This window comes from Pseudonaja textilis, chromosome 2, assembly GCF_049901715.1.
Source record: "Pseudonaja textilis isolate UNSWEBS1 chromosome 2, rPseTex1.2, whole genome shotgun sequence".
NCBI lineage: Eukaryota > Metazoa > Chordata > Lepidosauria > Squamata > Elapidae > Pseudonaja > Pseudonaja textilis.
In genome coordinates, this window is record NC_141991.1 from 91,924,037 (window position 1) to 91,939,717 (window position 15,681).

General features: G+C 34.6%; 1 protein-coding gene across 3 annotated transcripts in view; it reads right to left on the minus strand.

Moving 5' to 3' along the window:
• TENM2 (teneurin transmembrane protein 2) overlaps positions 1–15,681 on the minus strand; it is an 865,315-nt gene that overhangs the window by 808,983 nt on the left and 40,651 nt on the right. For all 3 annotated transcript variants that reach the window (XM_087924563.1, XM_087924565.1, XM_087924562.1), the window contains exon 2: positions 5,186–5,461. In XM_087924563.1, the coding sequence (XP_087780689.1) occupies positions 5,186–5,461 (276 nt within the window). The remainder of the gene's footprint in view (positions 1–5,185; positions 5,462–15,681) is intronic.

The following is a 15,681-nucleotide window of genomic DNA, read 5'->3' on the forward strand; positions in this document are numbered from 1 at the left end:
GAGAGTGGTGAGGATGGCAGAGAAGATTATTGACAGTTCACTTGTATCCAGGACATAGCATATAAATGATGCTTGACCAGGATATGCAGTATTGTCTGGGACACTAGAAATCCTCTTCATGACCTGTCTTCTTTTTACCTTCTGGGAGGAGTTCTCATGGTATCCAAAACAGAATATCCAGATCCAGTCCCAGTTTTGTTCCATATAATATCAACCTTGTGAACTCTCAAGCTTCCCCTTTCTGATATTTATTCAAGATGAAGTTATTAATATATGTATTTATTAATGTATTCTTATGAGTTGGTGTGTGTGTGTGTGTGCATATAGCATGTGTAAATGTGTGTTATATATGTGCACATTTTTGAGATCAGCCAACAGTATTTCATTTTTAATGTGTGCCAGTGTGCCCACAGTAAAAAATAGCAATAAAGTTTTTGTATCTATGTAATTATCATAAAATATAAAAAACCTATATAATGTTCATAAAATAATAATAACAGAATAACAGAGTTAGAAGGGATCCTATAGGTCATATAGTCCAACCCCTGCGCTACACCATTTCTGACAGATGGCAGTCCAGTCTCTTCTTGAAAGCTTCCAGTGATGAAGCCCCACAACTTCTGAATGCAGGCTGTTCCATTGGCTGATTGTTTTCACTGTCAGAAAATTTATCCTTATTTCTAGGTTGAGTCTCTCCTCCACCCATTGTTCCTTGTCTGGCCTTCAGTTGCTTTAGAAAATAGGTTGATCCCTTCCTCTCTATGACAGCCCCTCAGACATGACTGCTATCATGTCTCCCCTGGTCTTCTCTTCATTAGACTAGCAATTCAATTTTCTTTATGGTCCCCAAAATTTTACTGTGATGGAGTGTTATGATAACTCTAAGAGACAGGAGGAAGAGCCAATAGAAAGAATAGGCCACAGAAGGCATAGTTCCAGATTTGCAAAGAATGGAGTCATGGAAGGTGTATTTTCAGACTTACAATAAATGTAATGGTTTTGGTTTCTTCTTTTCAATTAGTTTGAAAGATTGGTGCCAATCTTGCAAGTCTAAAAGATATTCCCTTCACTTAATTTTCCAGAGAAATAGGCAAGTTATCTTCTTGAGCACTTTCCGTACATCCATTCCTTTTGTGGACTAAGTTATCTTTTTTCTGACCATTATCTAGTCTGCATTTCTTCTTTCTGTCTCCCAAGATTATTTTTACTACCCTTTATGTTTATATCTCAATTAAAGTATATTATGGAATAGAACAGCAACAATAAAAATTACAAGGATAGCTTATAGGTAAAGTATTGGCAAATGACATGTACAGAAACAAAAACATGTAAAATTTCTTCAAATGATATAACAGATATTGACTAACAGTTAACATAAGCAGTAGTTAAATTCTCTGCTTTAATTTTATGGTTATGAAAAACCCACCAATCTCATTTAACCGATTAACACAATACAAAGAATCCCTAGTATATACTGTTGAATCATCCTTATTATTTGCCTGACCAATAAAAGTAGTGTTGCAATTTTGAAGTAGAAATACCTCCCTCACATCCTGATAACCTACTACTACAGGGCGATGAACTCAAGAGATATTAGTATTTTTTCTCAGCTGTCAGAAAAGATGGCACTCATCTGAAGATGCATGCTAGATAACCCACATTACAAGTGAAAGTAATGTTGTACAGGTTTCATTTCAGATTAATCTGGATAAAAATGTATAGGACTGAAGATTGAAAATTATTGGTGAATCAATTTAAAATTTCAGATTACAAAGCTTAACATTCCTAAATCTAAGTATTAGTAGATGTCAACAGAAGTTTTGTCTTTGCTATCCCATTTTTTTTTGTTTTGTTTTTAACTCTCTCAAGTACTTATTTATGTAAGAAAAAGCCATGGAAATTATTTAAACGTTCTATATATAATTAAAAGAAGAGTTATAACACTTACATTTTTATTTGTACCTCCCAAGACATTTCAATGCATATTTGAAAGTGTGGGCATGGAGAAGCTAATTTTGTGAGCACAAGTGCAATTTATATTGGTGTTTCTGCTGAACATTGTATTCCATAGATACATAATTCTCCAGATGCAGATATCAAATCACTGCCTACACTGAATGAATGTCTTGCTGACACATTCAGATAAGGCACAGTACCTTCCATATATCTTGAATAGATAAACAAGAGATTCAGCTGTTCTACTAATTTCCTGCAGTGGAAATAATTAACTCTAGTCTGCAAATGCATGTTCAACAGGTTGAAGATTCCATAATTACCTCTGTATGTCTACAAAGGTGACATTTTAAATCAATATGTTATTATTGGACAGCAATGGTGATTAAATGATTTAATTCTTTACTTTTAAAAGAAATTTACATCATAATTACATATCAAAACTGAATTCATTCTTGTTAGAAGTATTGTGAAATGCCAATGAGATACAGTATATGTGCTTTCTGTCTTTGGCATCTACTACCTTCATACAAAACAAATTCTATTAAAATTGCAAAAATTATATTTTTAAACAATATGTGAAGCAAACCAACTATAAATTCAGGGTCATACAACTCCATCAACAATAAAAATGAAATTAAATTCCCTCGCTCCTGGATATAAACTAATACCGTGTTTCTCACAAAATAAGGTCGGGCCTTATTTTTTTTTTGAGCCCAAAAAATGGCTAGGATGTCTTTTTGGGGGTGAATTAATTTCTCCCCCCGCGCACCAGCACCGTTTCAACAACAGCATCTGAGTTGCTCCCACTTTTCCCCTGTCCCTGTAACAACATGAAAAAAAAGATTTTGAGGTACCTGGGAGTGCCGCGCACTGCATTTTGGTTTAATCTTGAGTGGTTGGGTGGGTGTGAGAAGAGCCGAGCGAGCACCTCTGCTGCTGCTACCCTTGGTGCTCCAGCCTCAGGCTCTGCAAGTTTGCAAAAGTCCCGGTGCGCAGCCCGTTCCTGCATTCCAAGTGCCCAGGTCGACCTGCAGCTGTCCCTCTCTTGCCAGCGCCATCTCCAACAACAGCGGCTGCAGTGGTGGGAACCGTGGAAGCATTTTAGCCACTTCTCAGGTGGGGGAGCCGCCTCCGTAACTTCCATGGTTCCCACTACTGCTGCCCTTGCTGCTGTTATTGGAGACGGCGCTGGCGAGAGAGGGACAGCTGCAGCTCTGCCTGGATGCTTGGAATGCAGGAACGGGCTGCGCACTGGGACTTTTGCAAACTTGCAGAGCCTGAGGCTGGAGCACCAAGGGTAGCAGCAGCAGAGATGCTCGCTTGGCTCTTCTCACACCCACCCAGCCACTCGGGATTAAACCAAAACGCAGTGCGCATGGTGCTCCCAGGTACCTCAAAATCTTTTTTTTCCTGTTGTTACGGGAAAAGCGGGAGCAACTCAGACGCTGTTGTTGGAGATGGTGCTGGCAAGAGAGGCGCCAGCACCAGTGGGAACTGTGGAAGCTATGGAGGCCTGAGAAGTGGCTGAAATGCTGCCAGACATCTATGCTGACACCGCCTGCCTGCTGACCCAGGTAAGGGAGGGGCAAGGGAGCCCTCCGTGCTCTACCATGGTGTTAGGAGAGGCTGATGGTGAGGTGTAGCTGCCCGCAGGGCATTCCTAATGGCAAATTCCCTCCCGCCTTCCCCCCCATTTTGCATGTTTTAAACTAGGCCTAAATTGGGGGGGAGGGGCTTAATTTCATTTTATGCCTAAATAACATGCTGGGGCTTCCTATTTGGGGGGGGGGTATTGGGGGAGAAACACAGTATCAATGCCAGTAGTTGAGAATATTCAGAGTGAGAATGTTAATTGCAATTAAGTGTGACCTAAGGTACTTAAAAATATACTGAAAACTGCCAACATTGAATTAATTCTAAATTAAAATTGTTTATCATGTTGAAGAGAAATGATAAAATCATAAAATGATAAAACATTCAGTATCAAACTGTTGTTTTTCCCTTGAGAGTTGTTGAATATTATTAATATAACCTTAATTTTTAAAAGTCTCAGGTACTACAATACACATTCTGTTCCTTCATGTGAGCGAATGAAACATTACAACATACAGCAGTTAAAAATAAATAAACAAATAAACAAACAAAAACCAAGAAAAAAATATCTCTAGAAACTACAAATCTGTAATTCCAAGATTGGACCCCTCTTTTTCTCTCCCCTCTCCCCCTCCCTCCCTCCCTCCCTCCCCCCTTTCTCTCACTGTTTCTTTCTCAGCACATTCCTGTCACACTATTTTACATACATACATACATACCTACATAACAGTTTATTGATTTAGATCTCAAGGACATACCATATTTTAATGTATGAAAACATTGCTGGGCAGCAGCATGAAAAACTAATGATAGTTTTGTAAGTGTCCATGCTATGGTATTAAACCAGAGCACTGTCAATGTGTATGATAATACTGCTTTTTAGAAAGTTTAGAAAATCAGTGAACCGAATATATATTGATTCTCACAAACTAACTATGATGAAAAGTCAGATATTTTCCAGCACTAAGGCAAGTCTTTATATATTTAATAATAGTCCATAGAGATAAATTGTTTGAAAAATAAAAGCATTATCTTCCTTCTTTATAAATATATTCACCTAAGATTTTGTTTAATTGCATGTTAGCAGAAATTTTATTTCAGTTTGATGAAATCCTTTTCTTCGTATCTTAATATAAAAACTGGTGGCTCATAGAAATTCATTTAGCAACTAAGTTTAAGCTAGAACTGTTAAAATTTAAAACAAAATATTTTAGTAGGATTTGATCATTTCTAGAACTAGAAAATGATTTTTGATTAGCTCTCATCAACTACCAAAATTAATGATATACAACCTTATATTTTTTTTTGAAAAAGTATTTATATTAAATAAATTTTATATGTATCCGCAAAGTTCCATTTTTTTTTCATTTGAAGATTCAGAGATAACAATGTCATTTGATGACAGACTCTTATCCAAAGATAATTTCTATATTTGCAATCAGGATGAGTTAAACCTCTTTTTCATGGTTCCCTAAAAAATTAGATCACTTCCCCCATAGAAGCATACTACGAACCGGCATTTTTACTTCACAAGGGAAATACAGCTTTTCTTTTACTGTCTAATATGGCAAGCATGTGCGATCACATTGTCACCTATGCATATACATTACAAAATGTACTGCAGAAATAGGCCTACCGTTTTCCTCATCTGATTTATTGTCATTGTCAGAGTCAGTCAGAGTAAGGGCAGAATTTTCACGGCTTGACAGACCAGAGCTCCGTCTGGATTTAATCCCTCTCCCCCAAAGTCGAATGGCATGCTCGGGAGACATTCCACCCTCTGTATCTGAGTCAGCATCAGACCCAGTACTGAGGGAATAGCCTTGCTGAAGGATTCCTATATCTGAACAATAACCACTTCGGTGAGGGGAGGGCTCACAAATTCCTAGTTCAGCAAGGGTGAAGTTAGTTCCTAGGAAAATATGAAAGAAAAAAAAGAGAATTAAAAATTGGAGAGTGTCTTTAAATTTAATTGTAAATTTATTTGAAAAGAAACTAACAGTCCTTCATGCAGAACTCACTATGTATAGAACTAGGCTGCACAGATATCAGTAAGGGTATTTAGACAGTTCAGTATAAGTAACTTGTATTTTAAAAAATACCTTGATAGGAAGTGAGGAGAAAAATGAATTATGCCCTTGGATTATGGGCTTTTATTATAATAATACTCCCTTTTGTGGAAATTGAAAAAAACATTTTTCTATGAATTCCTAAAGGGATGTCTAAAAAGTTATGTTACCCCCTTATAACAAACAACAAAAGAAAAAAAATAGTTTCAACAAACAAATAAACCAATAAAAGTAGTAATTCACATCCTGATAACCTACTACTACAGGGCGATGAGCTGAAGAGGTATTAGTGTTCATACACATGCTTCTGTACATTAGTACAGAAAGTATCATAATGAAATGATCTAGAAGTTAATAGTGAAATATAACACAGAACTGAGTAATCTTGAGTTAGACATTAATTTAGTTTAGGCTACTACTGATAGTCCTCGATTTATGACCACAATTGAGCCCAGAATTTATGTTGCCAAGTGAGAAATGTGTGAAGTGAGTTTTGCTCCATTTTATCACTTTTCTTGCTACATTTGTTAAGTGAATCACTGAAGTTGTTAAATTAGTAACAAGGGTTGTTAAGTGAATCTAGCTTCCCCATTGAATTTAATTGTCAGAAGGTTGCAAAAGGTAACATCAGGGGTGGGATTCTACCAGTTCTGATCGGTTCTATAGAACCTCTTGTTAACTTTCTAAGCAGTTTAGAGAACCGGTAGTTAGAAGAAATCTCCTTTTGTTTTTTTTCATCCGTTTTACATTCTTGGCAGACAGCCTAAACTTACTGTCCTCGAAAAAGGTTTTTTTTTTTTTTCTTAAAGGGAAGAGTTGTTTTAAGCTTTTTACACTGCTGTTGTTAGGAAATACTCCCCTGCAAATACTTCTTCTTGGCTAGCTAGAAAGACTGACATTCAAATGTGAGTTTACATACCCTTTCTCAGTTTTGGTCAAAAACTGGTTTTTGGTGAAGTTTAATTCTGTGCTTGATGACGTTTAATCCTGTGTTTATTGATGGGATAATTTTCCCTATTCAGCTTTGTTTGGAAGGAAAAAGATTAATCTCTGTTCCTGAAAAGAAATTGGTTTGAGAAATCTGCTTGTTCCCATGTCTATTTGTTCTGGTAATTGCTTTAATAAGCAACAGCTACTGTTGTGATTTAATTATTTGTATTGTATTTGAATTTTTTTTCTGCCTCATGGTTTCTTTTTCTATCTGAAGAGGGGGTCTTCCTTCACTGGTTTAGTGGTATCTGGCACTGTACTTTTGGGGTGTACTTCCAAGAGGCAGGATGCAAGCTTGGCACTGATTTTTTTACTGCCTTTCTGGGGGGCATGTGACCTTTCCTTAAATCTGGATGATTTCCTTAGGATATCTTATGAAGTGAGTGAGACCAGCTGGTATCTTTAACTGGTGCAAATGATCTAAGGATTGCTTCTCCTGGGTGTGCTCTTTCTGGAGAGCTTAAATGACCTCTCCGCTAAGGCATTTCACTTTATGATGAAAAGTTGGCTGCTGATAGTTATCATTGTATTTTAACTATTTTAATTCCTCAAGGTGCTCTGGCACCATCTGATTTGTAACTCTGACTTGCAGGTATTTTTAATCTAATGATTGGTATTTAGGTCAGCTTTTTGCAAGCAAAGAAGCTTTTTGTAGTTTTGTACAGGTAATCCTTGACTTACAACAGTTCATTTAGTGACCATTCAAAGTTACAATGGCACTGAAAAAAAATGACTTATGACCATTTTTCACACTTAGGACCATTGCAGCATCCCCACTGTCATGAAAGGCCAGGAGAAGAGAAGCGCCCCTTGACATGAGTGGTGTTGAGTTGGCCACGTCCACTTAGTCACATGACCACCAAGCTAGACCCACCAACTAAGCCACACCCACAGAACTGGTTGTTAAAAAAATTGAATTCCACCTCTGAGTAACATGACATGACCCCAGGACACTGCAACTGTCATAAATATGAACCAGTTGTCAAACATCCAAATGTAAATCATGTAACCAAGGGGATGTTGCCAGGGTCATAAGTACAAAAAATGGTCATAAATCACTTTTTGCGATGCCGTTGTAACTTCAAATGGTCACTGACTGAACTGTTGTAAATACTATCTCTCTTTAGTATATCAAAGCAGTGCCTAAGATCACTGGGCTTACTTGGATTCCAAATATAATTCAAAACAATACATAAATAGTATGATTTTAATTCATGTTATTCAAAGTATATTTGTCACAACTTACTTTGGGCTTTGTTCTAATTAGGTTTTGTTATAATGTTATATTTGCCAACGTGTATCTGTCCCATATGTAGCATGTATAGGCAGATCAATTTTGCCTTGACTCCAGTAAAAGGTTTCTGAATCTGTGTCTCTAAAAAAATCAAGAATTAGCTTACATATCAAACTAAATCATGGCTTTCTTGCCATAGTTTCTCTGTAAATTATATTAATACCAAGATTGGCATTGCACTATAAGCTGTCAACTATGATTAACACTTTTCAGTGTGTGGGGTCATAAGGCATGTTAAACCCAAAGTAAACTTCTATATAGTTTAATATAGCATGAGAACCCAGCCTATGTACTGTATCATACATCAGTAAGTATTTTTGAGCTACACATTATTATTTGGGGGTGGGAGGTACAGAAAGTACAGTATCCAATTCTTCAGGTAGAATGGGATTTTCTCTTTCTCTTTTCTTTCAGGAAGATCCTGTCATCACAGAACAGTTTCAGAAAAAAGCCATAATTCTAAGAAACATATTTTATGAATAGATGAAATAGAGATGAATAGGTCAGAAAATCTTACAGCTTTTAATAAAACATACTATGTAAAAAAGTGTAATTTCTTCTGATAAAAGGATGATTCTGCATCCTTTGAAATAGAGTATATACTGCCAACCTAATGGACTTTTAAAAACAAACAAGAAACCTGTTTACTTTTTAAAGTATTTGGCCACAATTTCTCTCAAAATCTTATTATTTATAGTTCTGATTACAGTGAAATTTCCCATCGGTCAGTTAGAACTGAAGAAGCTTGTTAGATGAGAAGCCTAATGTTTCCAAAGGGGGAAAAAACAATAAAGTCCAGTTTAGAATAGAATAGAATAGAATTCTTTATTGGCCAAGTGTGATTGGACGCATAAGGAATTTGTCTTGTACATAAAATAAATGATACATTGGTCAAAAGTCAAGAATCATAAGGTACAGCAATTAATAATAGTCATAGGGTACAATAAGCAATCAAATCATATTAGCCCTTTGAAAAAAGCTCCTTTGGGACAATCAAAAATGATCAAAAATCTCCATGGAGAACTAGGTATTTATAGTATTATCAACTATTTTCTCCATTATTAAAGTTCATAAGCATTCATACTCTTTCTATCCAACTCTTTCCAATTTTTATTTTCATAAAGTGACATGAAGAAAACATTGTATGAGCAATTCTGGTCTTTGTCGTTATAAACACTTCATGTCACTTGGAATGTCTTTTCCAAGTGGCAATTTCCACTCCTTGTTTGACATTGGATTGCTTTCATTCAGTCTTAACTACCAATTTCATTTTATTCGACATTTCCTCTGGTTCCTCATCAATGAAATTCAGGTCTTCAATGTGATTCCTGATACTCTTTTTTAAATGAAGAACATACTTTAAGTATTATATCAGGAAACTGTCGGGGTTTAGTTTGACTTGGAACTTGCATTTTAACAGTATTACAACTCAGCTATTCCACCTCTTTGTACCAATAATATATTCAACTTTTGTTGGCTCTATCTGTTGATACCAATGTATTTATGGATTGTTGTGATTATTTGACCAACCAATACTTTAAATTTCCAAGAATTATGTATAAAATATTATATATCCAAACTAAGGGATTCCAATATGGATTGCATGCCAGAAGCAGCAAAGGATTAAAAATCCTCTATATTTAACTTAATATACATGAATGCAGACATACAAAAGTAATAACTAGTTAGATGACATAGGTACCTATATTTAATTAGATTTGGGATCAAACTTGAGTATTAATTATATGGAAATTCACCAGGATGTCCCAGATAGTTGAGAACACATACCAGAATAAACTATCTGCAAATCCAAGACAGCTGCATGGGTATCTCTATCAACTCATTGCTGGATGAATTGAACTTGACAACTTTTTAATGGCCTTTAAACCAAACCAATGAACACTCCTAATCCCAAATGCATTTTTGTTGTAATTTACCACAGGAAGAGAAATTGTTTTGGAAAAGCAGCTTCATATAGAGAAATTATTTATCTTTATGTATTTCATTTTAAAGATGGAAAATCTTAAGACTAAAAAATAAATGTGCGTATAAAAATCAGTGAATTCTTGCTAGGAAATTCTAACACAAGACACCTATAATGAAGAACAAGCTCTCATTTATAGAAAATTCTACAACAGAAAAAAATACATCAAACAATCGAAACTTTATGTTATAGCTGTCAATATCACTATTCTAATCACGAAACTGCTGTGAAGCGGTGGATATACAGAAGAATCCATACAAAGAGGGTTCTTCCCACCTGTTTTCTTTCTAATATCACTTATTTCGGGATAAAGCTTAAGATGTTCTGTTCCTATTCCCTTCGATAGCTTGAATAGATTATTGGTCACTCAAAGTTAATGTCAAGCATAAGAAATCAGAAGATAGATTTCAGAGTGATTCAAATGAATACAGGTTAATTGAATGCTAACACACTCTACAAGAATCTGAACTAGTAATGGTCTGTGGTAATATATCCATCATATTCTGCAAGTTCTTGTACAGCTTTGTAAGATCTGGGGGTATCACAAACGCTCCTCATGAGGGCAGTAGTGTCTTTATGATGAGAGTTTGATCCTGTTATGGTCTGCTAAGCTCAGAGACCAGGAATGTGCGTGGGAGTTCACAGTACCTAGCCGAGCCATTCCCATGAGACCTTTGGTGCCTGGATATTTCTCACGGGAACTTTATCACCTTCGCTGAGGCCTAGCTAGATAATGCTGCTGAGCTAATGTTGAAGTCATTGTTTTGATTTTGTATTTGCATTTTCTTAATAAATACTGCTACCCGAGTGCTCTCGGGGCTGGCAGTTGCTCAGACGTCTTCCCTGCGTCTCCCATTTTTCAATTGTCAGTCCACCACAATGGTCAATGCAAATTGGCAGTAGATAAGGCTCAATGGAATTCAAGTTCAGCTGGATTTAGATCTCTTGTAGAATAAAGAGACTCAAGACTGATGCAATACTTGACCTCTGCCTTGCTCAGCCTGATCATCTCCTACAGTTAATTTCTGTATAGACAACGTGCACACTTTGAGATTTGCACAGGAATGAATTGCCAGAACATTCTGATAGTGTGATCTGGAAGTTAATGAGATAATGAGTGCACAAAGCCTGGGAAATAACTTGTACAAGATATACCAATGTTTTTATTTCCAAGGAATGGCTATCAAAAAATAACAATACTGAAAACTAATAGAAGTTTTACCTGCTCCGCTAGTACAACATGGATTCACACAGAACATGAAATCACACAATGCTATTTAACTGATCAACAAGATGTGTTCAGTAATCATAATTTGAATCTGAATTTGGCATTGGAATACATTTTTAATAAAAGAGAATAATCTTGGAATATATAAACTTCATGTCCTTTCTTCTCTATCAAGCATAATCTGACCAAAATAACCCCCCAAAACAAAAATACAGCTTTTTTTGTTTCTGAACATTTCTATCCTAAAAATTTCTGTTATATTTCAGTAATGCTAAAAGTGCATTCACACACATTGCTAACAAAACAAACACAAACAATATCAAATTATGAACTTGAATAAACTGTTTTTCAAATGAAGTAAAATAATTTAATAAGCTGTAGAATTTAACATCCTTTAAATGTCCACATGTTCACAATTTAATTAACATTTTACTTTCATGTAAAAATGAAAATGATGCCAAGAACAAACTTAATGACTTTTCTTATTATATTCTATGTGATCATTGGAACTTCAATGAACAGAACAATGAGATAAGAAGCCCACTTTTTCTGTTTTTGAAAGTTAAATGTTTGGAAAATGCATATGGCTTCCAGAGATAAGAAGCTAACCATTAAATAAACTGAAAAATGCATCAGAATAGAAACACAACTATTTGACCCAAACCACCAGTAATCCTGTTCCAGCATTTGGTGTAGTATTAAATAATGTGTCTACAGGGATCAAGCTGCCATGAAGTGCCCACTGTTAATGCTGTTAATGCTAAATTCACACTAATTTATGTTCTTTCTCTATATGATGTATTTTAGCAGTCCACGTTACTTTAAATTATAGTTTCATGAGACTAAGGTCCTTTGATAAACTATATGAAATTTATTTCTGAGTAGATATCCATGAGGATGCATTTGTAAGATGGTTGGATATGAACAATACATGAAAAATCCATTTCAAAGGGTTTAGCTAATCTAGAGAATTAATGTCACATTGATATTTGTGAACATTTATATGCAACTGTCACAGAAAAAGTGACCCAAATATTTATAATCTCAGCAGTATACATAAAGTTGACTAAATAATTTGGGACAAATATTTTTTCAGTAACAGATGGAGGTCAAATAATCATTTTCGGTGGCTTCTCATTTGGATGAGAGACAGGGACAAAGTCCAAAAATCTGTTTAAATTCATATAAAGTGATGCATGGAAAATGCCCACTTAAATAGGGAAACAAAACATTTGGAGATAGATGCAACAAAGTGGTTTGTTTCTCCATAGTTACTGAACTTAAATTGTAGCTTGATGCAAATGCTTACAATGTTATATACTTTGTTAATTCATTCAGGTCAGGTGCTTTATGTTCATTACCGTAATTTTGCTTAATTCATTTGTATTTATAGAACTGTCAATACTGGAGATATTTGCAGAATTACATTTCAAGTTAGGATTTCAGCTAAGTAAACTGTTGTTTTAGATTTTAGCGAGGAGTCACGACTTGAGATTACTAAGCAAGCATTCAAAATGTGTCTGGTCTATCCAGTATTAAAAAATTTTTGAAATAGTTGAGCAACATCTCATCTTCTTCTTTCTGTCTTTCACTATCTACCTCATACAGAACAGAAATTTCACCAGAGTATGACAGTCACAGGCAATTTAGGAATTGGAAATAATATTTAATTTGAATATGTTGTGCATGTTTATATTTTATACGATATTTGTATGGCTGTATGTAACTGGAGTAATCTTTTTTCAATATTTAAATTGTTTTTTACATTTAAACTGCTTTGTCATTGTAATATTTATCAAGGATTTTTTTTGCTTTTTGTTTACTATGCAGTATCAACAGAAGGAATTAAAAACTTTCTACTCTGTATTGTCAATCTATAGAGTTGGAAATGATCAGGTCAAAACAACTCATTAAACTAGTTCATTAATTCAGAAATAAGGCTTCATAATTTATTGTGGCATTTGTCAAGTATTATAGTTATTTGTAATTACTTAAATTCTGTCAGATCAAAGGTACAAAGGTATACTGTTCACGCTTGAGTGCTCAAATGCTCAAATTCTTCAGATGATTTTCTTGCCTGGATATTCTAGGAATAGTAATGTACATATGCTAGGAAGGTTAATCTACCTCCCACCTGAGAAACACAGGTCCCGTATTCTTTTATCCTTCTGAAATGCCATGAAGAATTCAGTTAAGCAATGGTGGCACAGTGGTTAGAATACAGTTTTACAGGCTAACTCCTTCCATAGTTTGGAAGTTGATCCTGATGGGCTCGAGGTTGACACAACCTTCTATTCCTCTAAGGTTGGAAGGACCCTGATTGCTGACTTTATAAATGGCTCAGAAAGATCTGTAAAGCACTATGGAGTAGCATATAAGTATAACTGCTATTGCTAAACCCAATGCTTATTAAATAAGAATATGATGGTGCCTTGATTGGCTGTAATGTTTTTAATTTTGTTGTTTGTTTATTGCTGTCTGCTAATGATATTGTATAAGATGTGTGGCAATGTATATCTTTAAAATAAATTAATAAAAACTATACATAATTAGCATTCTGTGCAAGATGAAGAGCAAACAAATTTATTAATAAATAAAAATGATATGTTCATACAATTATTCAGAAGAATTTGTAATAATTCTAAAGTATCCGTATGTTCAAGATTATTTTATTATTATTTTGAGCATTCTCAAAAAGGAATGAAGTACAATGCCAACCAATTTTTAAAACATGATTTTGAAGTATGCAGTTAATAAATAATAGGGTACAATGTTTAATACATTTTAATTTCACATAAATGTTTTACTAAAATTTCTACAATTTTAGAAACTTTTGCTAAAATTTCTCATATTATCTTTTTATTTTTCTCCCTAGGTTTAGATCTATGTAAAATAATTATTTACTTTCATAACTGCCTCACCAGTACCAATAGAGGATTAAAATTGGCACCAACTCAGCCAATTTAATGTAAGCTTGAATATTTGCACAGATGCTCTAGACTTAACAATTATATATTTATTTGCTTTATCTATAAATGACTGACATCTGAATATACAGAAAGGAATATGGCTTTGATTAAAAAAATGTTCCTCTCTTTAAACAGAAATTTTAATTTTTAATTTTAAGGAATTCCCCATCTTTTTTTCCCTACTTGCTAAGCACAATAAGAATTGGATACCAAGAGCGTATATTTCTAGACTAATCAATCAAGGTGTGTTTGAGTATAGGTAAAGAGCAGATATCTAAATTCATGACTTGTGGACTGCATGTGGCACTCCTTTTATGTGTCTTCCATATGCTCAATATACTTGCACTATGTTAATAACAGAATTGGAAGGGAACTTGGAGGTCTTCTAGTTATAGCTTCAAGTTATGTTAATGGCTTGATTAAAAATAAAAGAAATCTGATTGGGGAGCACCAGACATGTAATCCATGTGTTTCAGATAAAATCATCTCTTCGTTCTCATAACGATAAAGGGAAGAAGAAAACTCATTTAGTATTCTGAGATTCTGTTATTGTGACCTTAAAAGTAGTGTTAGACTAGATATTTTGATATCCTAGTCTGGTCTACTTTGAAGGACGGAAAATATTCTGAGAAAGATCTTGAGAACCAGTCTAATAGACAAAGAATAGAAAAGGATTACTTTCAGTTTCCTTCTAGTTCATTGATTGCTTTAGGCAACATTATTATTCTTTAAAAGTGAAGCAAAATGCTTATTTGTATACAACCTCAAATTGACAAAATAACTTGTAGGTTTCATAATTGTACTACATAATCACATATTTAAATGTCTTTCTCTTTGTGAAGATTTGTATTTCTATGTGTGTTCACAATTATCCATTTTAAAGCTATATATTTCTTTTCTTGTTTTTAAATTAGGTTGCTTTAAGGTAAAATGAAAGATACAGCTTTCTGGAAAAACTAGCATATGTGGGCACTTTAACTCATAGACTAGATTGGAGTTGCCACTATATTATTTATTTTTCAGTATCATAGTTCAATTACAGAATAAACTGGTATAAAGAGAATATAGTCTTAAGTTTAATATTGTAATGCAATGCATATGTACATGAAAGTAAGCTGTACTGAACACAGTGGGACTGCTTCCATAAAAACTTTCATAAAATTGTTCTTCCAATCTCATGCAGTGCTAGGAATATCTCAATTACGCCTACTTTCTGCTTAATAGCTACTGAAAGATATAGTATACAGCTAGGGTTGGCTAGTTGAAAGCCTTTAATATAGATTTAACTTGAAAGATCAAGGGTAGGAAAAATTCTTATTCATATGTTTCAAGGAATAGCTTTCACAAGCAAGCTTGAAATCTCCTCTCTTTTCCTCTCTCCCCTCCCCTCCTCTCCTCCCCTCCCTTGCCTTCTCCTCTCGGAGAATTAGTCTGGTGATCTTTGAAGTTTGAATATTCAGTGTGGATACATAATGCAGTAATATATAACTATAGCATAACTTTGTCTTGTTTCTGTTTGAATATGGATTTAACGGCTTTTGTAAGTTATGTATGGTATGACCATTTTCAAATGCCTAGAATTAGTAATCCATTCTTAT